We start from the raw sequence: 27,326 nt of genomic DNA on the forward strand, positions 1-27,326 counted from the left end.
AACATACTCGTTTAAAACTTAATACTCAAAATACAGAGTATTCATTAAATTTTTCTATGAAATAAAGAGGATTTTTAAAAATTTAACATAGACTTCAAAAGAAGAGGAATCTATAGAACTCACCTGCCCAGGGTGATTTGATCCTGCCTCCTGCATTTTCCCTCCAACTTCTCTATCCGGACACGGAGGAAGGCTGGGGCTGAAGGCCATGAGGTCGGTCTTGGGCTGCGGCGGGCCCTCCCCGGAGCACACCCTGTGCCGCCTCTGCTGCGAGTACGACCAGCTCCCCACCGCGCTGGAGCACACCAGCGTGGGCTTCCCAGGCGCGCACGCGCCCTCCGCGGGCGGAGCCGAGCAGCGCAGCGCCGTGTACAGCAGCAGCGTGAGCACCAACAGGCTGGACACCGCGCAGATGGCGATGATCAGGTACACGTTGACATCCACCAGCGCCGTCTCGGCGCCAGCGGCGCCCGCCAGCACCCGCGACGACGCCTTGGGCGCCTGGCCGCTCTCCACCAGCGACAGCAACACAGTGGCCGTGGCCGTGAGCGCCGGCTCGCCGTGGTCCTTCACCAGCACCAGCAGGCGCTGGCGCGGCGAGTCCGCCTCGTCCAGGGTGCGCGTCGTGCTGATCTCGCCCGTGTACAGCGCCACGCGGAACGGGCTGCGCGCGCCACCCGCCGCCGGCTGCAGCTCGTACGACAGCCACGCGTTGTAGCCAGAGTCGGCGTCCACCGCGCGCACCTTCGCCACCACGTGGCCCGCGCCCACCGACCGCGACACCAGCTCGCTCACAGCGCCGCCGCCGCCGCCGCCGCCGCCCGCCCCCGGCCGCGGCAGCAGCGCGGGCGCGTTGTCGTTCTCGTCCAGCACGAACACCTGCAGCGTCACGTTGCTGCCCAGGGGAGGCACGCCCGCGTCGCGCGCGCTCACTTGGAACTGCAGCAGCTCCAGCTCCTCGTGGTCCAGCGGCTGCAGCGCGTACACCTTGCCGCTCTCCGCGTGCACCGACACGTAGCTCGACAGCGCACGCTCGCCCACGCGCCGCTCCACCAGCGAGTAGGACACCAGCGCGTTCTCCTGCGCGTCGGCGTCCCGCGCAGACACCGTGAAGATGTGGCAGCCGGGCGGGTTGTTCTCCTTCACGAACACCGTGTACTCGGGCTGCGCGAATGCCGGCGCGTTGTCGTTCACGTCCGCCACTTCCACGGACACGCTGGCCGTGGCGGAGAGCGAAGGCGAGCCTGCGTCGCGCGCGGTCACCACCAGAGCATAGTCCGACACGCTCTCTCGGTCCAGGGCGCTGTCCAGCACCAGCGAATAGTAATTCTTGAAGGTGGACACCAGCTTGAAGGGGACATGAGGTGTTAGTGAGCAGGTCACCTGCCCGTTGGCACCGGAGTCATGGTCGGATACACTGATCAGCGCAATGACAGTGCTAGGCTGAGTGTCCTCTCGTACTGGTAGAGACAGAGAAGTCACGGTGACTTCAGGGGCATTATCATTAGCGTCTAATATTTCTACCCAGACTGTACAGTGACCGGCCATTGGGGGATTCCCTTTATCTGTGGCCTGTACTTCAATTTCATAAAACTTGTTTTCCTCATAATCTAAAGTTCCATTGACCCTCACTTCTCCGTTATTTTCATCTAGTGTAAATAAGAGCTTTCCATTGGGCTTAATTGACATCAAGGAATAGGTTACCTCCCCATTGACTCCTTCATCTCGATCTGTGGCGTTTAGCTTTATCACAAAAGTTTCTTTAGCTGCATTTTCCATCAATCTCACCTTGTATTCTGATTGCTCGAATTCCGGATCATTGTCGTTAATATCCAAGACTTGGACGAAAAGCTGAAGAGTGCCAGTGAGCTCTGGTTTTCCCCCGTCTGCAGCAGTCAGTAGCAAATTAAGTTCTGGAGTTTTCTCTCGATCCAGATATTTTTTTAATGTAAGCGACAGTCTTTTAGTCTGCTTACTATGTGTTGGTAATTCTAAAGAAAAATACTCATTTTGACTTAGTCTGTAGGTCAATAGAGCATTCTCTCCTATATCCGCATCAGAAGCTCCCTCTAGAGGAAAATGAGTGTCGGGTTGCTTAGATTCAGAAATCAGCAGCTTTTGTTCTCTGAGAGAGAACACCGGTGGATTGTCATTAATATCCTTTACTTCCACTTCCACATGGAAAACCTGCAGCGGCCTGTCCACGATCACCTCCAGGTGGATGCCGCACTCTGCGCTCTGCCCGCACAGCTCCTCCCGGTCGATCCGAGAATTCACAAACAAAATGCCATTCTGCAGATTTACCTCCAGAAGGTCCCCGCGGCCTTTGGACGCCACCCGGAACAGGCGCGGCACCAGCTCTGCCAGCTCCAGCCCCAAGTCCTGGGCGATGCGGCCCACGAAGGTGCCGTGTTTGGCCTCCTCCGGGACCGAGTAGTGGACCTGACCACTCCCGGCCTCCCAGACTGCAAGGAGGAGAAGCGACAGCAGCAGACGCCGAGTGCCCAATCCCCTTCTTTGAGAGCCGAACATCGCATACGACACTGACTTCCAAAATAAGGTTCTTTTACACTTACAGTACCAGAGACTCCAGTTTGGGGTTAAAAATCTAGCTGAATTTTTGAGAAGTTTCAAAGAATCCTTTAACAGTAACGTTCGGCATGATGGAGTTGTTTTTGTATGGGGCGTTCCTGGCTGTTCAGACCAACCCTTGAAACAACTATTTCCACCAAGTAAAGAGCGACACCTTGCGCCTGAATAGTGAGTACTGTACACTACATCGTACATTACAGAATTTTACTTAAAGAGAAAAATATAATTAACTTCAAGTGTCTTTTTATTTTATCCTCAAAATAATATTTCCAAAGTGATTATTGAGGAAACATTTGTAGTATAAGTCATATTGAAAGCAATGGTATGTGGAAAATGACATTTTATTCTTAATATAAAATTGAAATTTTTGTTCCTATATTTGATTTAGAGTTATACAATTGTTCTTTTATTTATCTACATAATATACACAGAGTTTGGTTCTACAGGTAGCCTTATGAAAAACTAGGGTTAAACATTTCCTAAAGATATTACTTCTCATATTAAAATGTTACCAAATTTGAATTGTTTTATTTCTTTTTTTTTTAATTGAGAGCCCAATATGTATCAGATCACCTTTATTTTTTAAAGATTTTATTTCTTTATTTGAGAGAGAGACAGACATAGAGAGAGAGCACAAGCAGGGAGGAGAGGGAGAAGCAGGCTCCCCACAGAGCAGGTAGCCCAATGTGGGACTAGATCCCAAGACCCTGGGATCATGACCTGAGCCAAAGGCAAACGCTTAACCGACTGAGCCACCCAGGCACCCTGAATTGTTTTATTTCTAATCTCTTTTGTTACTTTGGCTGCTAGGAAACTCAAAGACAAACTTGAGGTTTTAATAACAACTCTTTAGTCTTTAAGTTCTGTATGTTGTGTTCTTATCTCTATGTACTTGCCTTCTATTCATATCTATTTTCTTTAGTTCCAATTCTTTTTTGTTATTTATATTTAATTGCATTTTTGTTACAAGCAACCTTATATCCATTGAAAAACAAAAATATGTTTTCAAATTTAGTGTTTAAAACATAGAATTCACAATGGAAAAGTCTATGGATGTGGATGAAATTTATATTTGACACACATGATTTATCAGGGAAGTTACACTGCTAACAGTATAATATGAGGTATCAAAATGACACTTTATGTGATGGTGTCAGTGATATGGAAGAAGGTGTCTTTCAATTATAAAATAAATTTTATTATAATTCAATGAAATAAATAAATGTCACCATGAAAATACGTATGCCATATTGGTATTTCTAAGTCACTAACATTGGTTTTTGTGTATCTGTCAAGATATATTCATGAAAATAGCTGACTTTTTTTTTTCCTTCATTCACTTAACAAATGCTTATTAAGCATCTCTGAGTACCAGGCACAGGAGAGGACCAGACAAAGAGACAATACCATTGATAGGAAATTTCATTAGAGAGGGCATAGCTTGAGCATGGAAGGCTTAACCATCACATTAAAGAACTGGACTTGATCTTGGGGGCACTGGGGAGCCACTGGATATGCTGGACCAAAAGAGTAAGGTAAGACTTAAGAGAGCTGAGACTGGCCAAGTATGCAAAGTGGATTGAAGGGGAGAAGACCAGAAGCCAGGAGACAAGCAGGGAGCTGTTGTAGCATTGTAGGTGTGACATGAGGTAGGCTAGCACATAGCAGAGCTCCCAGCACACAGTGGGCACTCAATAAATGGTTGAATGACCTGTTTCTTGTTGAAAGAATTCTGGGTTTGAGATCATAAGTTCATCCAAAACAAGGGAAAGGATTTCTAATTATACCTCCTCTAAATGCATACTACTGTGTTAAACACACACACACACACACACATATATAATTCAACCAAATGGCAAGTGACTTTAATGTTTGTGTAAATTCAATTTCATAAAATACCAGGAGAAAATGGGAATTGTTGATATGAGTTATCATTGCCTGAAGATGTAACTTGGTTATATGTCTTTGTCTTTTCATATAGTCTTGGATTTAAGGGTGTGAAAAGAGGATCTAATGGAAGTTTAAAGTAGAAAGTGATTTAGAATAAATATCACTCTAGCTTGAGTATTTTGTTGTATGATTGATGATTCATCTCCAATTTAAAAATATTGAAATGGCCCATGAAAAAATTACTAGTATACTTATTTGTATGTTAGTATTTTTCTTTATCTAGAATACACACATACTATTGCTAATTTCAGACTCGTTTCATTTTTTTCAAATTTACTCTTCCCCATATTATCATCCTGCTAGGACTCTTAGCAAATGCAAAATTCTTTCTTAAAAAACTAATAAAGCAAGCAGACTTGTCACTTTTTATAACATGGAATTATCTTATGCATCTGTGAAATAATCAGTTATAAGGGCCTCTAATCAAAATATAACATTAGACTATATTAACAGTAGACTTAACCTACTATCTGAAGCCTGTTAGATTTATTTTAGAGAAAAAGGAAGCAAGAGATCTCCAACCACTTCATTATAGACATTGGGGATTGAGATGGTACACGCAATATGGAATCCTCAAACATAAATAGAGAGATGAACATCAGAAAGTTTACCCAAGGTAGACAGATGTTAATTTAGCAATTACTTTCCAGTAATATGGTATTTTTTTGAGTATATGAAAGGACACTGGATGAACACCAAGTCACAAAAGAGTTTGATATATTGTATAAACCAATGATCCATCTTTTGCTTTTTGGGTATGATATTTTAGATATCACCATCTCAACTAATCCATATAAAAGAGATTATGCTATCTTTGAACTCATTTTGGGGGATAAGCTTGAGATCTGGCAATAAGCTAATGCCAAGAAGTTCACATCAATATTATTATTAACATTGATTTTGTAAAATTGATTGAAAACTGAAGAACTTTGTGCCTGACCTTTACTAAACCAATCTGGTTAGTCTTTCTTTAAGATTTATTTATTTATTTGAGAGAGAGAGAGCACGCAGAGGGAGGGACAGAGGCAGAGAATCTCAAGCAGAGATTGAGCTGCGCATGAAGCCCAAGGTGGGGTTCCACCAGAGGCTCCATGAGAGGCCCCATGAGGGGCTGGATCCCATAACCATGGGATCACAACCCCAGATGAAACCAAGAGTTAGACGCTCAACAGACTCAGCCACCCAGGTATCCCAATCTGGTTAGTCTTAAGTTTCTACTGTATGTCTACTGTATGTATATTAGAGTGCTTGGTTTAATATTCTATTAGTCCTCATCATCCCCTAATACAGCATAACAGGCCTAGTAATATTATTATTGAAAACATAAAACAGAGAAACAAATCTTGAAACCATTCTTGGAAACCCAGGAGGTTCTTCAAAATCAACAGATTAGAAATACTATCCAACACTGTATTAACAAAATTATAGGATATACTCATTGATGTTCACTCTTCGCTATCATGGCTTATTGAAGTATACACAGTTATTTCATCACAGATCATTTCTTCAGTCAGCACAAATCTCACAGACACAAAAAGACTGAATTCTGAAATACCAACACACATTCAAAGATTTTCATGGGAGGGACACCTGGGTGGTTCAGTCGGTCAAGCATCTGCCTTTGGCTTAGCTCATGATCCCAGGGTCCTGGGATCAAGTCCCACATCAGGCTCCTTGCTCAGCAGGGAGCCTGCTTCTCCCTCTGCCTGTCGCTCCCCTCTCTGCCTGTTGCTCCCCCTGCTTGTGCGTGCTCTCTGTCTCTCTCTCTGACAAATAAATAAATAAAATCTTTTTTAAAAAATATTTTTATGGGAAATATACACCTTTTAAGCTGTTATTGAAGTATGCAATTTTGGAAACACTTATTGAATCCTTTGCTGATATCCAGGATCCTAGAAATAATCATATTACCACTTACATTTGTCCAAAACATTATCCTTATTCACAACATAAAAAGGACAGGGTCATTTGCATATCTGTCATTTGGCTTTGGTGTTCTGCTAGAACATTGCAGACCACAGTCTTCTGGGTTTTCCCATATATTAAATGATTCTTCTTAACTTAGATTACTTCCAAACAACGGATACCTAGTCCCTACAATGGCAACTCTTCATTACCTACATTACCTACATTACATTGAATGATGTAAAGACCTATCTCAATGTGGCATTGCAACAAATGATGACACTCATGAACTCTTCTGAGAAAAAAAATCACTTAACATAAAAAATCTCAATTATGGCATTGTACAAAATTAACTATAAAGATAATCATGGTTTTTTTCTTAAGCAAAACAGAAAGAAGGATTCACCTCTATATACTTTGGGCTTGATTTTCCTAGCCATAACTATGCCTGATTAGAGAAAAAATTTACTGTAGAAAACTCTACAGTGAATAAAAGAATGGCTCTAGAATCTAAAAGATATACATTTGAGTATCATTTTTACCATGTACTAGCTGGATGGCAGTAGACAAGCTAGAAAAATATCTTACCATCTCTTAGTTCATCATTAAAATTTGGATAGTCACATGTGTTTTATAAGTTGTTATAAGGATTAAATTAAATTATGTATTTTAAGTCCTTCACACAATGTTCTAATAAACAAACAGTTCAAATAGTAGTGGTTTATTTGTAGTTAGTGACTGTTTGTTCTTATTCTACTTTGTAGCTATGGATGAAGAGATTTTCAGTATGATAAACTAGGGCCTGGTTTTTCCTTTTCAGAAGATTTCCTAATGTTCATCTTCATGGAAATCATCCTTTTTTTGTGGGTAGAAAATGGCGACTAATGCCTCCTCAGCATTTCTATTAACTTTACCCTATCCATAATATGGTTCTCCTCCACATGTAAATATATCATATATAATTTATTTCTCCACACAACTTGTACACTGGAGCAAAAATAAATAAATAAATAAATAAATAAACTTTCACATCAATTGATTTAGATGCTTATAGCTCTAAATACCAGTTCTCTGTGATCTCCTTAAAGAAAACAATTCACATGATTTTGCATCAAATGTATCTAAAGTATACAATATCAAATTGTGAAATGTGATCAACAACACCATTGTCAAATGGAAGTGACTTTACAGATATTTCATGGTTGTTATGCTTAAGCTATTTAAATCAATGTCATTTCAAAGACCTAGTGGCTTGGTGGACACAGGCAGCAGTACCACGTTTCCGCATATACAGGAAGACTGTCTCTTAAACTCAAAGCACAAGGAAGTGTGAATTTTCCTACCCTACCCTAAAATATTTCCATACAGCCTCACAATGGGTACCATGAATGGAAGAAACATAAATATGATCAAATATCAAATAAATCTTCCAAATAAAAAAGGAAATCAATGAATTCATTTGGAGGAGAGCAGCAATAGATTCAGCAGGCAATTAGCAAAACTGAAATTACACTAGGAAGTAAAAAAAAAAAGTAGTGTATCTGAAGCAGCTGAAGACTATGAAGAACATGAGCAGGAAATCATGAGAGGATTAAAGACAAAAAAGTAAAGTCCTCCCCAAAGGTAAGGCTGAAACTTCACCCAGTATCTCAAAGAAGTATGCCACTGATTATAAAGAAACAAACTTCTTTATAAAAGGAAGCCACCTCAGCCCATGCCCATTAGCAATAAATAAATTTAGAGTTTATAGGAAGGTAAGAATTCAAACACATTTCAAACTCAAAATAACTAAATTATGAAGTTAGGCATTATTATGGTAATTTTTAATACATGAACGCAATGAGGGGAGGACACCAATTAGAATAAGGAAATGAATAGAAAAATTGAACTTGCTGCAAAATTGAGAACTATAATATTTAAGCTTTGCCTACATCCTCCATTTCCCATCAGTGATCCTTGCCTGGATGACTTAGCCTTCTTCATTTACAGACAGCTTTAGCCATCTATTTCATTACTGCTATTACTACCACTATTATTATTTTCAGCAACTAAATAATGTTCCTGGTGTGTTCATTAAGACTTCAGTGAAAAGTAATAAAAATGGCTAGACTTCCAGTATGTTTTAAAATAAACCATCCCAAGAAAACAAAACAAAAACAAATAAAGAAACAATAAACTTATACTAATGTCGCTGAACATACTATGCGATTGACATCAACAGGCATTAAATACATTCAGAATTACTGTACTTACATCATTCCCAAAAATCTCCTGTTGTTCTCCACTATCTCCAGAACTTGAACAAGGGGGAACACTAGGGCTAAAGGCCATGAGGTCGGTCTTGGGCGGGGGCGGGGGCGGGGGCGGGCCCTCCCCGGAGCACACCCTGTGCCGCCTCTGCTGCGAGTACGACCAGCTCCCCACCGCGCTGGAGCACACCAGCGTGGGCTTCCCAGGCGCGCACGCGCCCTCCGCGGGCGGAGCCGAGCAGCGCAGCGCCGTGTACAGCAGCAGCGTGAGCACCAACAGGCTGGACACCGCGCAGATGGCGATGATCAGGTACACGTTGACATCCACCAGCGCCGTCTCGGCGCCAGCGGCGCCCGCCAGCACCCGCGACGACGCCTTGGGCGCCTGGCCGCTCTCCACCAGCGACAGCAACACAGTGGCCGTGGCCGTGAGCGCCGGCTCGCCGTGGTCCTTCACCAGCACCAGCAGGCGCTGGCGCGGCGAGTCCGCCTCGTCCAGGGTGCGCGTCGTGCTGATCTCGCCCGTGTACAGCGCCACGCGGAACGGGCTGCGCGCGCCACCCGCCGCCGGCTGCAGCTCGTACGACAGCCACGCGTTGTAGCCAGAGTCGGCGTCCACCGCGCGCACCTTCGCCACCACGTGGCCCGCGCCCACCGACCGCGACACCAGCTCGCTCACAGCGCCGCCGCCGCCGCCGCCGCCGCCCGCCCCCGGCCGCGGCAGCAGCGCGGGCGCGTTGTCGTTCTCGTCCAGCACGAACACCTGCAGCGTCACGTTGCTGCCCAGGGGAGGCACGCCCGCGTCGCGCGCGCTCACTTGGAACTGCAGCAGCTCCAGCTCCTCGTGGTCCAGCGGCTGCAGCGCGTACACCTTGCCGCTCTCCGCGTGCACCGACACGTAGCTCGACAGCGCACGCTCGCCCACGCGCCGCTCCACCAGCGAGTAGGACACCAGCGCGTTCTCCTGCGCGTCGGCGTCCCGCGCAGACACCGTGAAGATGTGGCAGCCGGGCGGGTTGTTCTCCTTCACGAACACCGTGTACTCGGGCTGCGCGAATGCCGGCGCGTTGTCGTTCACGTCCGCCACTTCCACGGACACGCTGGCCGTGGCGGAGAGCGAAGGCGAGCCTGCGTCGCGTGCGGTCACCACCAGCTCATAGTCCGACACGCTCTCTCGGTCCAGGGCGCTGTCCAGCACCAGCGAATAGTAATTCTTGAAGGTGGACACCAGCTTGAAGGGGACATGGGGTGTTAGTGAGCAGGTCACCTGCCCGTTGGCACCAGAGTCACGGTCAGTTACACTGATTAGGGCGATGACAGTCCCTAGTGTAGCATCCTCTGGAACAGACAACGATAGTGACGTCACTAGCAACTCCGGAGCATTATCATTAACGTCCAAGATTTCTACCAAGATTGTGCAGTGACCAAACATCGGGGGATTTCCTTTGTCAACTGCTTCTATTTGAAGTTTCCATAATTTAGTTTCTTCAAAATCTATTTTTCCGTTTACTTTTATTTCTCCACTGGCTGAATCTATGCAGAAAAAGGCTTCTGTATTAGAGGAGACATCAGTTGCAAAGGAATAAAGAATGTGGCTGTTTGAACCTTCATCCAAATCCGAGGCGTTAAGTCTAATAACCAGTGTACCGTTTCTCGAATTCTCCAGTAATTTTACACGATGGACTGCTTTGTCAAACACTGGGGCGTTGTCATTTACATCCAGCACTGTGATGTGTAACTCTGTGCTACCTGTCAGCTCAGGTTTGCCCCCATCAGTTGCTTGGAGCACCAAGAGAAGCTCTGAAGCGACTTCCCTGTCTAAGAGTTTTTTTAGTACTAGTTGAAGCGGTTTTACCTGATCGTCGTTGGTGGGTACTTCCAAAGAGAAATACTCACTGGGGCTCAGTTTGTAAGTCAGCAGAGCGTTGGCCCCGATATCTGCATCAGAGGCGCCCTCTAGTGAAAAATGAGAGTCAAGAGCCCTTGTTTCGGAAATAAACAAATTTTTTTGTGTTGCTGGGAACACAGGCGGATTATCGTTAATGTCCTTCACCTCCACCTCCACATGGAAAACCTGCAGCGGCCTGTCCACGATCACCTCCAGGTGGATGCTGCACTCCGCGCTCCGTCCGCACAGCTCCTCCCGGTCGATCCGAGAATTCACAAACAAAATGCCATTCTGCAGATTTACCTCCAGAAGATCCCCGTGACCCTTGGACGCCACTCGGAAGAGGCGCGGCACCAGCTCTGCCAGCTCCAGCCCCAAGTCCTGGGCGATGCGGCCCACGAAGGTGCCGTGTTTGGCCTCCTCCGGGACCGAGTAATGGACCTGGCCGCTCTCGGCCTCCCACGCTGCAAGGAACAGAACCGAGAGCAGCAAGTGCTTGGTTCCCTGGCCACCTGGTCCTGAAGCTAACATCCTGCTTTGCTTCTGGTTAGTAAATCAACATTTCAAGAGCGGAAAGGTGTGGTCCTTTTAGACCTTTCAAGTCTTTGTTCCTGAGATCCCAACTGATTTTAACAACATGGGTGTGTAGAGTCTTTAAAACACCGGAACCGTGGAGATTCTTTCTGGCCCGTGAATTACCGTAATTTTCTTCTGTTTAAAGCATCCTCTCCTTGGAGAACAACGACATCCTGTGGCTCGAAATGGAAGTACGTTTGTGTTTATACTATTTCTTTCATTTCTATTGCTTCTCTCATAATTCCTTCATATATTGGTCCATGTTTTACTTTGTAGGCTTTTAATTTTTTCTTTATACATTCCTTGTGTGTGACCACTAGCTCTTTAAAGGTGGTTTTTGTCTTACAAATTAGAATCCTAAGAAAAGTTTTACCTTGGCTATAGACATCTAAGAGAACGTACTACTGGACTAACTATATTATCATGTATATAAACACGAAAAGTCCATATTTGTAGGTTACTAGTGATGCTGTGTTTTTTAGACTTTTAGAAATTGATCATTTTGGAATGGCCTCTTATTAAGTTTATTCCATTGCTAACACTACAATTTCTATTGCTTAATAATTATACTATGTTAAATTATTCTAAACATTTAGTTCAACTGTGAAGAGAATAACTCAAGATTCAAGTTCTCTAAGTTACCACCTCAACGTAATGGTGTTTCTAATCAATGCTGATATGCAAGCTACATACCAGTTTATCCAAAGATTTATTTTCTTTGATATTAATGATTTTTACCATGTACTGATTCCTAAAAATACAAAGTATATTTATCTTTGGTTCCTTTTAGAGCTTTTTCAATTACTGTATCTGCTCAGGGTGAATATTGTAGTTTCCATTCTGAAGGACAACTTAAATATGCATTATATACATTGCTATTTGCAAAATAATTTCTTTCTAACCCCCCCAACAAAAACCCACTGAATCAGGAATTCAAGTTATATTTTCTGTTTGTTTATACCCATTTTATTCCAGAATTGGTTTACAGAGACTAGAGTATAAAAACATTCTAGGACGCCTGGGTGGCTCAGTTGGTTTAGCGACTGCCTTCGGCTCAGGTCATGATCCTGGAGTCCCGGGATCGAGTCCCACATCGGGCTCCCTGCTCAGCAGGGAGTCTGCTTCTCCCTCTGACCCTCCCCCCTCTCATGTGTTTTCTCTCTCTCTCTCTCAAATAAATAAATAAAATCTTTTAAAAAAATAAATAAAAATAAATAAAAACATTCTAAATCGAATTAATTTACTCAATTTTATTTTCCTGTTCTTATCTCAAATGCAAAAACCAAGTGGAAATTTGCATCGCAACTGTTATCAATTGCAATAAAGCTTATCAGTCTTATATTAAAAGAGAAAAATATTTTAATCATTCTCAAGACTGTTAAGAAGCCAACTATTCAATATCTGAAATCCTTCTGATAAGATGGCGGCCACTGGGAAAATCCCAAATTTCTCTTTTGAAAAAAAATTGTAAATGGCTACCCAAGGCAATCTTAGGTTATATGTGAAAGTGAGCGGCAGTCTTCATTTGGAACACTTTTAAAGATAGGATTCAATGATTATAGATCTATGCAAAAGATTTATAGTTCTAACTACTTGTAATTCTTTTTTAAATTGTGGAAGCCATAAACTCAAGACATTTGCATAAAGAGGAGCAAACAAATTTTTAGCACATGGGGGTTACTAAATTCAGAAAAAGACATGACTAAGACATGACTCCTTGTGTTTGCTGATTTAAATAATCTGGTCCCTTTGAGAATATGCCTTACTGAAGGTCCATTCCATTTTTGGTTTAAGGAATTGCTTCATTAGTTAAGTACACATTAAAGATAGTTTTTAAGCCCTCAAATTTCAAGGCTATCATATAGCTAAATAACTATAGTATACCAATAAAGCTATGGCTTGGTTACTCATCTTAAAATAGACTATAACAAATACTATGCCATCAAGAGCTATAGAGTGCTCATGATTAGCCTCATTTTAATGCCATTTAATAAAGATTATATTAAACATCATTATAAAATTAAAATGTTACTGTTTTTACATTTATTTATTTATTTGAGAGAGAGAGAGAGACTGAGCACGTGGGAGGAGGGGCAGAGGGAGAGAAACTCAAGCCGACTCTCTGCTGACTAGAGCCTGATGTGGGGCTCAATCTCATGAAACCATGAGATCACAACCCCAGCCAAAACCAAGAGCCAGGCATTCAACCAACTGTGCTACCCAGGCACTCCTAAGATGTCACAGTTTTAAAAGAAATTGACTAATTTTTTTTTGGCAAGAATGTTAAAAGAAATCCTTAATTTGGAAAATTTTCTGGTTTCATTCTGAAATTTCCATAATTTTGAATTAAATGAAAGAAACTTTCCATAAAGTTTTTAAAAATATTTATCTTAAAACAGACGGGGTGCCTGGGTGGCCCAGTCAGTTTGGCATCTGCCTTCGGCTCAGGTCATGATCCCAGGATCCTGGGATGGAGTCCCTGGGATGAGCAGGGAGCCTGCTTCTCCCACAACCTCTGCCACTCCCCCTGCTTGTGCGCGCGCGCTCTCTCTCTCTCAAATAAATAAATAAATAAAATCTTTAAAAAAAAAAAACAGAGACAGAGGAAGACAATGTCAGACTAAAAACAGTAAAATCTGTCTTTGCTAGCTCTCAACTACTCCTGAAATCTCACCTCATTTCCTCTATCTGCATTTCCTTCTCCAAAGACTTTATTATGTTCCTGGATAAAATGGTAACTGGTTGTGTTAAATTTTTGGTGAATGTTTATGTTTTAAACATGCCCCCCCCAAAGCAAAGTAAAATAAATAGGACTAAATTGGTAAACACACAATTCTGTGTTTCATTAATTGCTCAGATGAAGAGATACCTTTGGATAAGACTTTTTTGCAAGGGGGACACAGTGACATAAAGGGCCAAATGACAAGACAGATATAAGAGAAAGGAATTCTATATACAAGTTGAAATACTCTGCATTAACTTATCATCTGTAATCTCTGAGAATTGGAGACTGGCCATGGGAAGTATTAACAAAAGAAGGCAATGCCATGCTTAAATTCCTGCCACAACTGTCTTTTTTGGTGTTCCTAAACTTGAATAGATATTTCAGGTTTTATTGGAAGCTATTTGTAAAGTACATACAGAGTAAAAATTCAGCTTGTATACAGAAAGCAAAAAGCATTGCTAAGAACCAGAGTCAGGAAATTAGTTGCACTATTATTTGTTGGTAACACTGGACTTAACAAAATAAACAAAAATGAAATCATAGGTATCAGTAACAACCAGTCTCAGAAAGGAATATTGAATAGGATAGTGTTGGCACCCTGCAATTTAATTGTCTTGCATTTCACAGTCTACCCTATCCAACACAACCCTGGTTTAAGATGACTAGAGAGGGGCACCTGGGTGGCTCAGTCCTTAAGTGTCTGCCCAGGGTCCTGGGATGAAGCCCCACATTGGGCTCCTTGCTTCACAGGAAGCCTGCTTCTCCCTCTCCCACTCCCCCTGCTTGTATTCCCTCTCTCGCTGTGTCTCTCTGTCAAATAAACAAATAAAATCTTTTTTAAAAAAATGACTAGGGTCGCCTGGGTGGCTCAGTCGTTAAGCGTCTGCCTTCAGCTCAGGTCATGATCCCAGCGTCCTGGGATCGAGCCCTGCATCAGGCTCTCTGCTCGGCGGGAAGCCTGCTTCTCCCTCTCCCACTCCCCCTGCTTGTGTTCCCTCTTTCGCTGTGTTTCTGTCAAATAAATAAAATCTTTTAAAAAAAAATGACTAGAGAAACTATAAACTAAATTGCACGCTATGATCACAAATCAGTAGAGAACGTTCTAAGAGAACAATTCAGCTTTCTCTTCAAATTTCTCGTATTAATTTGGACTAAAGTAATTATTTTCAACCTCCTTAAAATTAAAAGTGATTTTCAAATTTCTCCATTATTAAACATAATCATGACTCTTTCCTCACAGTGCAAAATCTTATACTTGAACATAATGCTATATTTCATGCTGATAAAGGAGATCATGAAGAGCTACTGCATAAAATTATGTATATAACTATAAAGTATTTCTTCTGCTAAAAAAAAAAGTGAATAGTACACACTGGCAGAGATACCACCACTACCAAAATAAAAATGAGAAAACATTTTAAAAGCTCAAAATCCTTAATTTCGTAGATTAGGACATTTATAGATGAACTTCAAGTCTACATACAGTACCATTAAAAATAAAATATAAACACTGAATACTGAGGATATAGTATGCATTATAAGCTATATTGCACTACAGATAGACTGGTGTTGAAGTATACTTAATGTGTAGCAATTAAGTTGTTTTTCACTGAATAGTTTCCAGGTACAGTGGCAGCGCAGCTTTAGAAATTCAATATGATTCCCATGGCAGGTTTTAAGTGAAATTGATTTCAGCACCCAATAAATATTTACTCAATGTATGGATTTTAATGATTTGTAATTGGAAGTCAAAATACAAAAGGCAGGTATAAACTTAAAGTATTCAACTTCCGAATAATAAATAAGAAAATATTGGCAGATCTCTAGAATAAATGAGTAAAAACTATTTAAAAAATGAAAATAAGAATGTCTCACATTTCAAAAACAAATATATAAATGAATAAAATATTTGAGCAACCCACCTTTCCAGAGGACTCCAAAGAAGCTTGTGGATCTTCCGTCGCATTTAGAGATCCAGGACACGGAGGAAGGCTGGGGCTGAAGGCCATGAGGTCGGTCTTGGGCGGGCCCTCCCCGGAGCACACCCTGTGCCGCCTCTGCTGCGAGTACGACCAGCTCCCCACCGCGCTGGAGCACACCAGCGTGGGCTTCCCAGGCGCGCACGCGCCCTCCGCGGGCGGAGCCGAGCAGCGCAGCGCCGTGTACAGCAGCAGCGTGAGCACCAACAGGCTGGACACCGCGCAGATGGCGATGATCAGGTACACGTTGACATCCACCAGCGCCGTCTCGGCGCCAGCGGCGCCCGCCAGCACCCGCGACGACGCCTTGGGCGCCTGGCCGCTCTCCACCAGCGACAGCAACACAGTGGCCGTGGCCGTGAGCGCCGGCTCGCCGTGGTCCTTCACCAGCACCAGCAGGCGCTGGCGCGGCGAGTCCGCCTCGTCCAGGGTGCGCGTCGTGCTGATCTCGCCCGTGTACAGCGCCACGCGGAACGGGCTGCGCGCGCCACCCGCCGCCGGCTGCAGCTCGTACGACAGCCACGCGTTGTAGCCAGAGTCGGCGTCCACCGCGCGCACCTTCGCCACCACGTGGCCCGCGCCCACCGACCGCGACACCAGCTCGCTCACAGCGCCGCCGCCGCCGCCGCCGCCCGCCCCCGGCCGCGGCAGCAGCGCGGGCGCGTTGTCGTTCTCGTCCAGCACGAACACCTGCAGCGTCACGTTGCTGCCCAGGGGAGGCACGCCCGCGTCGCGCGCGCTCACTTGGAACTGCAGCAGCTCCAGCTCCTCGTGGTCCAGCGGCTGCAGCGCGTACACCTTGCCGCTCTCCGCGTGCACCGACACGTAGCTCGACAGCGCACGCTCGCCCACGCGCCGCTCCACCAGCGAGTAGGACACCAGCGCGTTCTCCTGCGCGTCGGCGTCCCGCGCAGACACCGTGAAGATGTGGCAGCCGGGCGGGTTGTTCTCCTTCACGAACACCGTGTACTCGGGCTGCGCGAATGCCGGCGCGTTGTCGTTCACGTCCGCCACTTCCACGGACACGCTGGCCGTGGCGGAGAGCGAAGGCGAGCCTGCGTCGCGTGCGGTCACCACCAGTTCATAGTCCGACACGCTCTCTCGGTCCAGGGCGCTATCCAGCACCAGCGAATAGTAGTTCTTGAAGGTGGACACCAGCTTGAAGGGGACGTGGGGTGACAGGGTGCAGGTCACCTGCCCGTTGGCACCAGAGTCACGGTCGGACACGCTGATCAGGGCAATGACACTGCCCACCTGAGCATCTTCTCGCACCGGGAGAGCCAAAGAAGTGATAACCACCTCGGGTGAATTATCATTTTCATCCAGAACTTCCACTAGTACAGTGCAGTGACCAACCATTGGTGGGTTTCCTTTATCTGTAACATCTACATGAATTTCATAAGTGTTACTATCCTCAAAGTCAATTGCATCATTTACTCTTATTTCTCCCGTTTTTTCATTCATTAGAAATTTCCGCTTTATGCTGGGTGGAACCAAAGAACTAAATGAATATATCATTTCTTTGTTTATTCCTTCATCTGCATCAGACGCATTTAGCCATATTACTAACGTTTGTTTCGCTGAATTTTCATACATCTTAACTTCATAAACGGATCGGTCAAATATAGGCGCATTATCATTGGCATCCAACACCAAGATCAGCAGAGTAACAGATCCGGTATATTCCGGTTTGCCTCCATCAGTTGCGGTTAATAACAACTGAAGCTGAGGATTTTCTTCACGATCCAGCATTTTTCCTAGAACAAGCACTGGGGTTTTGCCTTTGTCCTTTCTGTTTATAATATCAAGAATGAAAAACTCATTTGGACTGAGTCTGTAAGTAAGCACTGCATTCTCTCCAACATCCGCATCAGATGCGCCTTCTAGCGGAAACCGAGAGTCAAGCAGTCGAGATTCGGGTATTGAAAGCTTTTGTTCTGAAACGGAGAAGACCGGCGGGTTGTCGTTAATGTCCTTTACCTCCACCTCCACATGGAAAACCTGCAGCGGCCTGTCCACGATCACCTCCAGGTGGATGCTGCACTCCGCGCTCCGTCCACACAGCTCCTCCCGGTCGATCCGAGAATTCACAAACAAAATGCCATTCTGCAGATTTACCTCCAGAAGATCCCCGTGACCCTTGGACGCCACTCGGAAGAGGCGCGGCACCAGCTCTGCCAGCTCCAGCCCCAAGTCCTGGGCGATGCGGCCCACGAAGGTGCCGTGTTTGGCCTCCTCCGGCACAGAATAATGGACCTGGCCCCTCCCCGCCTTCCAGGCTGCGAGAAGCAGAAGCAGGAGAAGCAGGCGTAAGTCTCTTGGGCTGCTGGGTGTGTAGACCAACATCATACCTTTCTGCCGATTAACAAATTGATGAATCAGCGGTCTAGAACAAACATGCTCTCTGAACTTCTGCTATTCGACTTCTTACATCTAATTTTATCGAGATGGCTGAGATCTGAGAATGTAGCTCCTTTCTAGTCCTTGAGAAACAGGATTATGCCTTTGTTCTAAAAACATTTTATGGAAGACAGCGACATCCGGTGGCTGATGTGTAAGTACAATTCCATGAATTTAACAACTTGTCTTTCATTCATAGTTTTTCATTCTATTTTGACGTATTTGTATCTCTATGACTTTCCAAAAGTTCACATGATGTCTCTTTTGTACTAACAATAATTATTGTTTACCCCTAGTTCAGGGTTTTCTTGAGCGCAGAACCTCAGAGAAGTAATTTCCTCTCCAACCATGATTATCATTAGTTACATTTGAAAATAGTCTGAATATTTGTATATACTGAGTGTATTAGTATTTTGCTGGATAACAAATTGAGACCACTTCAAGTTTTTTTAAAGATCTGATTTATTTGAGAGAGAGAGAAAGAGAGAATGAGTGGCGGGGAGGAGCAGAGGGAGAGTGAGAAGCAGACTCCCCATTGAGCAGGGAGCTTCATGAGGGACTTGATCCCAGAACCCTAGGATCATGACTTGTGCCAAAGGCGGGTACCCCTAAATATCTTCAAGTTTTGACACTTAATTCCCTTCTCTTTGTCATTTTCTTGAGATTAAATAAACCTTACTAGACACTAATCTGAAGAATCAGTTCTCTGTGAGGTGTTCAGTCATCCCTAGATAGTTGAGAGAAGATCACTGGCTTCAACATCAGAAGTATCTCCATTCTGACTCCTCTTCTTAAACTTACTAGCTGTGTGACTTGGGGAAAATAATTTAACCTCTCTGTCTCTGTTTCCAGTTTTATAACATTCATATAATAACCATATAATAATAATATGGTGGTTGTATGAATTATGATACATTAAATGCCTAGGATTATACCTTAAGGAGAGTGCGTGCTTCATAAATGGCAATATTCTCAGGCCTCAATTTAGCCACATTTATTTTCACATTGTGTCAAGACCACAATAGGCTTTTTGGTAAAAATTATTACCTGTAGAATGTTATCACTCTGCAATGCCTTTACTGTTACTACCGCACAGGCTGGTGGTTCCTATCTTTAGAAAAACAGAAAAGTACTTTTATTGAGAAATCAGCTATACAAGAAGAAGTTTCACTTTTTCCTATGCATCTTACATGGGCAAAAATAAACTTCATTATGATTCTAAATAAAATAATTCAAAAATTTATGATTTCCACTTGCAGAAACAAGTGCTTTCATCTCTGTTATATTTAATCTTTTCAAGGACCCCAAATGTACAGTTTTGGAACTACCTAATAGTTCTCTCAGTGTCAATAAAGCTTTTCATCACTACCTGCAGTAAAAATATTTTCTTTCTCAAAGTTCTTGGAATCAAATATTCAGCAACTGAAATTAATATATCTATACTCCTGGAAAAAAAAAAAAAGAGAGAAAGTTCTTTTTTCCCAAGAAGGGAAAACTTAATAATAGGACCTTTGGTCTTATCCAAAGGTTAATTTATTTACTTTAATGATGTTGTGATTTATAAAAGAGATAAAAATTTTTGAATTCTTTCAGTTGTTATTAAGAGCTGAAAAATAGAGCAACATTTATGAACAAGAAAATGGACAGGAATAAGTCATTTAATTCATTGATTCATCTGTTCTACTAAATTGTTTTTACACTTTTCTATTTCTTTAGACTGATCTTAGGTTAAAGTCCATTCAAATTCTGATTTTAAGGGTTATTTTTCTTGTAAAGCATGAATTAAAGTATAACAAATTGTGGATCCATCCACAATACCAATCAATGTTTAGTTTGAGTTATTACCTGAAATCTAATAAGTTTATCAGTGAATAATCATCTCAACACAAGGTAATGACATAAACTAAACTCCATTCCTGTTAAAAGTGCATTTTATAGCAAGTAATAACATAAATACGCCAATTAAATCTTCAATAATGAATACAAAGTAGGGGGTAGTTAAATTATATCCTGTCAAATCATAAGAACTTGGTTTGCCAAGCATCTCATAGAGCTATTGGATCTAAAACTTCAGTTGAATAAGAACCACCTGGGGTGTTTATTAAAATGCATATTTGCCAGTCCTAATTATTTCAGAAATGTTGGGATGGAATCTGGGAACCTGAATGTTCAATAAGAACTCCAGGTGTTGCTAATGTGCTTAGGATTATCAGGTCTAGGATAGGATAGGCTGACCATAGGCCCCAAGTTACCTGGGATATACTCCATTTATGTCTGTGGTCTTCTGTATTTATTTATAGAGTCCCTTCACTCGCAAGTGTCTAAAATTGGGTCAGAACTTAGATAGTTAGCCCTATATAAAAACTACAATTTAGGGACTTACATAGGGAAGTTTCATTATTGGCTTCATGATTGCTGCTTGAATTGAAGAGTGTTATCCACAGAAACACAGAGAGCTAGCTGCTAAGCAAAATACTCAAGTGTCTTCCATGCTCTCAACTCTCTATTTTGAATTTCTGAGCTGTTTTAAGTCCTAACCTCCCTGGATTACAGTGTGCTCATACTTCCTGATGATGCAAAAGATAAATTCATTAGATGTTCACTGATCTTCTGAAAATTTGTATAGGATGATAGCCCGTATTCAGGAGAAAATAAATATTAATATAAAGTACTAAATTACCAATTATATCAATACAGCCATCAATAATAAAGAATAAAATTTGTAATTATAGAAGATATAGTAAATAATAAATAATACTAGCTCTAAGAGACTAAAGGAGTGGGGGGGGTTAAATTTCTAGCACTCCTCAATCCATATAATCCACATAACATACAATCAAATACCTGGGCCCAATTCACTTAATTCATTGATTCATCTATTCTACTAAATTGTTTTTATACTTTTCTACTTCTTTAGACTGACCTTAGGTTAAAGTCCATTCAAATTCTGATTCAGGTGTCCTTGCACATGAAAAAGTACACCGACAGAGATATTTGAAGATATAAGTCTGGATTTAAGGTGAATATGCTGACAGACATGGACAGGATTGATCACAGGAGGTCAGGGAATACTCAAGTTTTTTTTAAAAGATTTTATTTATTTATTTATTTATTTATTTATTTATTTGAGAGACAGAGAGATAGAATGAGAGAAAGAGAGTGAGAGCATGAGAGAGGGGAGGGTCAGAGGGAGAAGCAGACTCCCCGCTGAGCAGGAAGCCCAACGTGGGACTCAATAGCAGGACTCCAGGATCATGACCTGAGCCGGAAGGCAGTTGCTTAACCAACTGAGCCACCCAGGTGCCCTGAGAATACTCAAGTTTTGAAAGAAATATAATGAAAAGAGGGGCCCCATGAGGGGCACAGTTGGTTGAGTGGTGGACTCTTGATTTCATGTCAGGTCATGATCCCAGGGTCTTGAGATTGGCCTTGTGTTGGGCTCTGGGCTCAGCAAGGAGTCAGCTAAAGTTTCTCTCTCCCTCTCCCTCTGCCCCCACCCCAAGCTTGCTTGCTTGCTTTCTCTCTAAAATAAATAAACAAATACATCTTTTTAATATATATATATAATGAAAAGAAAATAGATGGCTTTATAACATATACCAAACATGTCCTCTATAAGGGAAAAGAAAAAGTTACTGAAATATATTATTTAAGTGAATTTTACTTGCACTTTTATGGTTTTATTGTGGCTCTATTCTCAAAGCTACTCTGATTTTGCTCTGCTGAGTTTTTAATTAAGGAATACCTTGTTAAAAATCTAACACAATAAAAATACTGGAATAGAAAAATAAGTCACATAACAAAATTTTAAAATAAGTACCAAGTTTCTAAAATATAAATTAGAAAACAAAAACTTGGACTAAAGACAGAGTGTGAAGAACCACCAATCTGAAAGTCACATGCCACAATTCAGGAAATATAAGTTTAACATGTAATGAGTTTAAAGGTGCAATTGATTCATCTCCAGATTTCTGTCTTTCAGAATATTGAGAGAAAAAGTAAATCAACATCTCCACTGATAGGGGTAATTTTTTAAAGTTATAGACTGAATTTCAAGAGAATTCAAAGTGTAGAATGTACATATATCTGCAATGTACAAACATGTATACTAACAAAAATTTCAGTAAAAAGGAGAAAGTCTTCTGAAGAAAGAAAGTACCTCTCAGGAAGTATTTTCTGCAATATCAGATAGAAGATCAATTTTAAGAAATTTTCTAAATGTAAAAAAGATTCTCAATCAATACACTGTCAAGCATATAGAAACATGTTTTACAAAAATTGGAATGAGGGGCATCTGGGTAGCTCAGTCGTTAAATGTCTGCTTTCAGCTCAGGTCATGATCCCAGGGTCCTGTCATGCAGCCCCACATCAGGCTCCCTGCTCAGCTGGAAGCCTGCTTCTCCCTCTCCCACTCCCCCTGCTAGTGTTCCTTCTCTTGCTGTGTCTTTCTTTGTCAAATAAATAAAAATCTTCAAAAAAAAAAAGTTGGAATGAATTATTTTTCTAACATTTGTTGTCAGAATTAGATTACTATGGTAAAGTAACAGTTTTCTAGGGTTTACTGAAATTTATTCTTTGAAATAATAAACACTGAGTAGTGCTGGCCAAACATGTCTCCAGTCTCCATCCAGAGAAAGGTAGAAAATGACAGTTACGTATTTCCGCTTTGGGGTTTCTTATAAACAATAGATTATATACTAAAGTACCATGCAAACTTTAGAAATGAGGGGCACCTGGGTGGCTCAGTCAGTTAAGCGGCTAAGCGCTTAAGCGTCTACCTTTTGCTCTGGTCATGATCCCAGGTTCCTGGGATCCAGCCCCCACATCGGCTCCCTGTTCAGCTGGGACTGTGGTCCTTCTTCTCACAATGCCACTCCCCTCTCTCATACGCGCCCACGCTCTCTCTCGCGCGCGCGCTCTCAAATAAATCAATAAGATCTTTTTTTAAAGAAATTAATAAATGATAGACTGGTGTTGAAGTATGCTTAATATGTAGCAATTAAGTTGTTTTTCACTGAATAGTTTCCAGGTACAGTGGCAGCGCAGCTTTAGAAATTCAATATGATTCCCATGGCAGGTTTTAAGTGAAATTGATTTCAGCACCCAATAAATATTTACTCAATGTATGGATTTTAATGATTTGTAATTGGAAGTCAAAATACAAAAGGCAGGTATAAACTTAAAGTATTCAACTTCCGAATAATAAATAAGAAAATATTGGCAGATCTCTAGAATAAATGAGTAAAAACTATTTAAAAGCACCGTCTGAAAATAAGAATGTCTCACATTTCAAAAATAAATATATAAATGAATAAAATATTTGAGCAACCCACCTTTCCAGAGGACTCCAAAGAAGCTTGTGGATCTTCCGTCGCATTTAGAGATCCAGGACACGGAGGAAGGCTGGGGCTGAAGGCCATGAGGTCGGTCTTGGGCGGGGGCGGGGGCGGGGGCGGGGGCGGGGGCGGGGGCGGGCCCTCCCCGGAGCACACCCTGTGCCGCCTCTGCTGCGAGTACGACCAGCTCCCCACCGCGCTGGAGCACACCAGCGTGGGCTTCCCAGGCGCGCACGCGCCCTCCGCGGGCGGAGCCGAGCAGCGCAGCGCCGTGTACAGCAGCAGCGTGAGCACCAACAGGCTGGACACCGCGCAGATGGCGATGATCAGGTACACGTTGACATCCACCAGCGCCGTCTGGGCGCCAGCGGCGCCCGCCAGCACCCGCGACGACGCCTTGGGCGCCTGGCCGCTCTCCACCAGCGACAGCAACACAGTGGCCGTGGCCGTGAGCGCCGGCTCGCCGTGGTCCTTCACCAGCACCAGCAGGCGCTGGCGCGGCGAGTCCGCCTCGTCCAGGGTGCGCGTCGTGCTGATCTCGCCCGTGTACAGCGCCACGCGGAACGGGCTGCGCGCGCCACCCGCCGCCGGCTGCAGCTCGTACGACAGCCACGCGTTGTAGCCAGAGTCGGCGTCCACCGCGCGCACCTTCGCCACCACGTGGCCCGCGCCCACCGACCGCGACACCAGCTCGCTCACAGCGCCGTCGCCGCCGCCGCCGCCGCCGCCGCCGCCGCCGCCGCCGCCCGGCCCCGGCCGCGGCAGCAGCGCGGGCGAGTTGTCGTTCTCGTCCAGCACGAACACCTGCAGCGTCACGTTGCTGCCCAGGGGAGGCACGCCCGCGTCGCGCGCGCTCACTTGGAACTGCAGCAGCTCCAGCTCCTCGTGGTCCAGCGGCTGCAGCGCGTACACCTTGCCGCTCTCCGCGTGCACCGACACGTAGCTCGACAGCGCACGCTCGCCCACGCGCCGCTCCACCAGCGAGTAGGACACCAGCGCGTTCTCCTGCGCGTCGGCGTCCCGCGCAGACACCGTGAAGATGTGGCAGCCGGGCGGGTTGTTCTCCTTCACGAACACCGTGTACTCGGGCTGCGCGAATGCCGGCGCGTTGTCGTTCACGTCCGCCACTTCCACGGACACGCTGGCCGTGGCGGAGAGCGAAGGGGAGCCCGCGTCGCGTGCGGTCACCACCAGCTCATAGTTCGCCACGCTCTCTCGGTCCAGGGCGCTGTCCAGCACCAGCGAATAGTAATTCTTGAAGGTGGACACCAGCTTGAAGGGGACATGGGATGTTAGTGAGCAGGTCACCTCCCCATTAGCTCCAGAATCTCGGTCAAACACATTAATCAAGGTGATGACTGTGCCCGGTTGAGCATTCTCTGAGATAGGGAGAGACAGGGAAGTAACAGTCAACTCTGGAGCATTATCATTAGCGTCCAAAACTTGCACATGAACTGTACAGTGACCAGCTAGTGGTAGGTAGCCTTTATCGATCGCTTCTACTCGAAGTTTGTGGGTTTTGCTTTCTTCAAAATCGATATGTCCTATTGCTATAATTTCTCCACTTACGGCATCTATGTAGAACTTAGATTTTATATCTGGGGAAACACCACTAGAGAACGAGTAAATAATATCCGCATTCGAGCCTTCATCCAAATCTGAGGCGTTAAGTTTAATTACCAAAGTTCCATTGGGAATATTTTCTGGTAATTTCACCGCATAGAGTGTTCTGTCGAAAGCTGGGGCGTTGTCATTGACGTCCAGCACTTTGATGAGTAACTGAACGGTGCCAGTCAGCTCAGGTTTGCCTCTATCAGTGGCTGTGAGCACTAAATGAAGTTCTGGAGACTGTTCCCTGTCTAAAGGTTTCCGTAATACAAGTCCAAGAGGTTTTACCTGTTCGTCATTTGTTGGTACGTCCAGAGAGAAAAACTCGTTGGGGCTCAGTCTGTAAGTCAACAGAGCGTTCTCCTCGATATCTGCATCGGAAGCGTCCTCTAGTGGAAACCGAGAGTCAAGCATCCTGGATTCTGCAATAAACAGATTCTTTTGTGTCTCGGGGAATACAGGAGGATTGTCGTTAATGTCCTTCACCTCTACCTCTACATGGAAAACCTGCAGCGGCCTGTCCACGATCACCTCCAGGTGGATGCTGCACTCCGCGCTCCGCCCGCACAGCTTCTCCCGGTCGATCCGAGAATTCACAAACAAAATGCCATTCTGCAGATTTACCTCCAGAAGGTCCCCGTGGCCTTTGGACGCCACCCGGAACAGGCGCGGCACCAGCTCCGCCAGCTCCAGCCCCAAGTCCTGGGCGATGTGGCCCACGAAGGTGCCGTGTTTGGCCTCCTCCGGGACCGAGTAGTGGACCTGGCCGCTCGCGCTCTCCCAGGCTATGAGAATTTTGAAAAACAGCAGTAGATGCCAGTGCCCCCGATCGCCTCGATTCGAGTACACCATTTCAAATTAATTGTTTTTTTTTTATTCAAATCGTAACTTGTCTCAAAATTTGGAGGAATCTTCTTATGTCTTTCTTACTATCATGAAGTGCTCGCCATTGTTCAACATCCGCTTAGAGAAACAGAGTGAAGAGTCTTTCCAATATGAAAACGGATGACTTAGTTTTGTCTTGAATGAGAAAATTTCGCGGTAAAGAGCGACATCATGTGGCCAAATAGTAAGTATGAGCTACAAATATCAACTTGTTATTAATAAATATGAAGTTTTATTTTAACCCCTGATTTTTTTCTCCTTCAGTTTTGTTAAAGCACAGGACAACACTTCTCGTACTTGCTGAAAGCATTAAGAGACTTAACTTCTAAATATTTAGTGTAACCATAACTGTAGTCTCCTTATGCCTTGAAAACACATTTTCTCAGTTTTAAATAAAAATAAAAATCTGACAATAAAGCGAATCACACAGCAGGAACACTAAGTTTTCAAATATTTTGTTCAGAGTTCAGGTAACTCCATTTTCTTAGATTTCTGTTAAGAAAACTCTTGGTCTCAAGTAGTTACTAATGGAAGAAAAATTTAGAAGGGGTGTTTGTTTTTAGGAAACGGGATAAAAGCAACTAATTCATATACTTCTCCTGAGAAAACACAATAATAGATGGTTTAGGGGATCTTTGAAGAGGAATAATTTGTATTAAGTGAATTTTGCATGGAAGAAGTATTCTGAATTTCTCTTTTCATCAGAATTTATAAACTCTGTTCCAAAAGTTCATGGTTCTTATCTCTTTATTCTTTCCATTCTTTCTAAGCTCCACATTTTATGAGTATGTACCTGTTTTTACAACCTCCAATTTAATTTAGATTATTTATTTCATGACATAAATTTATTTCATTAGAAAAATATTGGTACTCATTTGTCATACTTAGAGCAATCCTTTAATCAAGCTTGGGGTGGTTTTATCCTTTTTTATTTTACTTCACAGAACAAATTTTCTTGAATGTCTCATTCCTTTGTTTCCAAGTGCAAATTAAATAATTACACCTGTATTGCTTTCCAATTTTGATATCTGCCTAAATGAGTTTTTTCCACCTTGCATGTTTTTAATTAGCACAAAAATGGACAATAAAACCACATAGGCATACCATTTATGTAGTAACACTAAATAAGAGCAGGTACAAATTTTAAAACCACATTTCTCATAATTAATTGTCTTTAATACCATTTAGTCATATAATGTATAGTGGCATAGCTTTATAAACATTTTTATAAAG

The 27,326-nt window shown here is 43.5% G+C and overlaps 2 protein-coding genes and 1 pseudogene across 4 annotated transcripts in view; all 3 read right to left on the reverse strand.

The window, feature by feature from the left end:
- The window catches only part of LOC118555470 (protocadherin alpha-C2), a 124,840-nt gene extending 113,438 nt beyond the window's left edge, over nucleotides 1–11,402 (reverse strand). Inside the window, exon 1 of one of the 3 annotated variants that reach the window (XM_036123639.2) lies at nucleotides 8,701–11,402. In XM_036123639.2, the coding sequence (XP_035979532.2) occupies nucleotides 8,701–11,115 (2,415 nt within the window). In that variant the 5' untranslated portion in view covers nucleotides 11,116–11,402. Of the gene's footprint in view, nucleotides 1–123; nucleotides 2,809–8,700 lie in introns of those variants that run through there. The other 2 variants (XM_078067406.1, XM_036123611.2) reach the window with 2 other exon arrangements.
- Nucleotides 11,403–13,816: 2,414 nt separating this feature from the next.
- LOC144380912 (protocadherin alpha-10-like) lies at nucleotides 13,817–18,378 on the reverse strand. Its single transcript, XM_078066333.1, has 2 exons — nucleotides 15,808–18,378; nucleotides 13,817–13,882 (listed from the first exon to the last, which is right to left on the reverse strand). Exons 1-2 carry the CDS (start codon nucleotides 18,211–18,213, stop codon nucleotides 13,817–13,819), a joined length of 2,472 nt encoding a protein of 823 aa, XP_077922459.1. The 5' UTR covers nucleotides 18,214–18,378.
- Nucleotides 18,379–19,324: 946 nt separating this feature from the next.
- On the reverse strand, nucleotides 19,325–26,259 carry LOC118555191 (protocadherin alpha-7 pseudogene; annotated as a pseudogene).
- Nucleotides 26,260–27,326: the final 1,067 nt, after the last annotated feature.

Source organism: Halichoerus grypus, chromosome 2, assembly GCF_964656455.1.
Source record: "Halichoerus grypus chromosome 2, mHalGry1.hap1.1, whole genome shotgun sequence".
Classification (NCBI taxonomy): domain Eukaryota; kingdom Metazoa; phylum Chordata; class Mammalia; order Carnivora; family Phocidae; genus Halichoerus; species Halichoerus grypus.

What these genes read in the sequence shown, in the direction of transcription:
- LOC144380912 (XM_078066333.1), bottom strand. Translation starts at nt 18,213, where the DNA reads ATGATGTTGGTCTACACACCCAGCAGCCCAAGAGACTTACGCCTGCTT. An exon ending in CTTTGGAGTCCTCTGGAAAG is followed by an intron (nt 13,883 to 15,807) that starts GTGGGTTGCTCA and finishes CATTTTATCCAG; the next exon opens with GAACATAATAAAGTCTTTGG.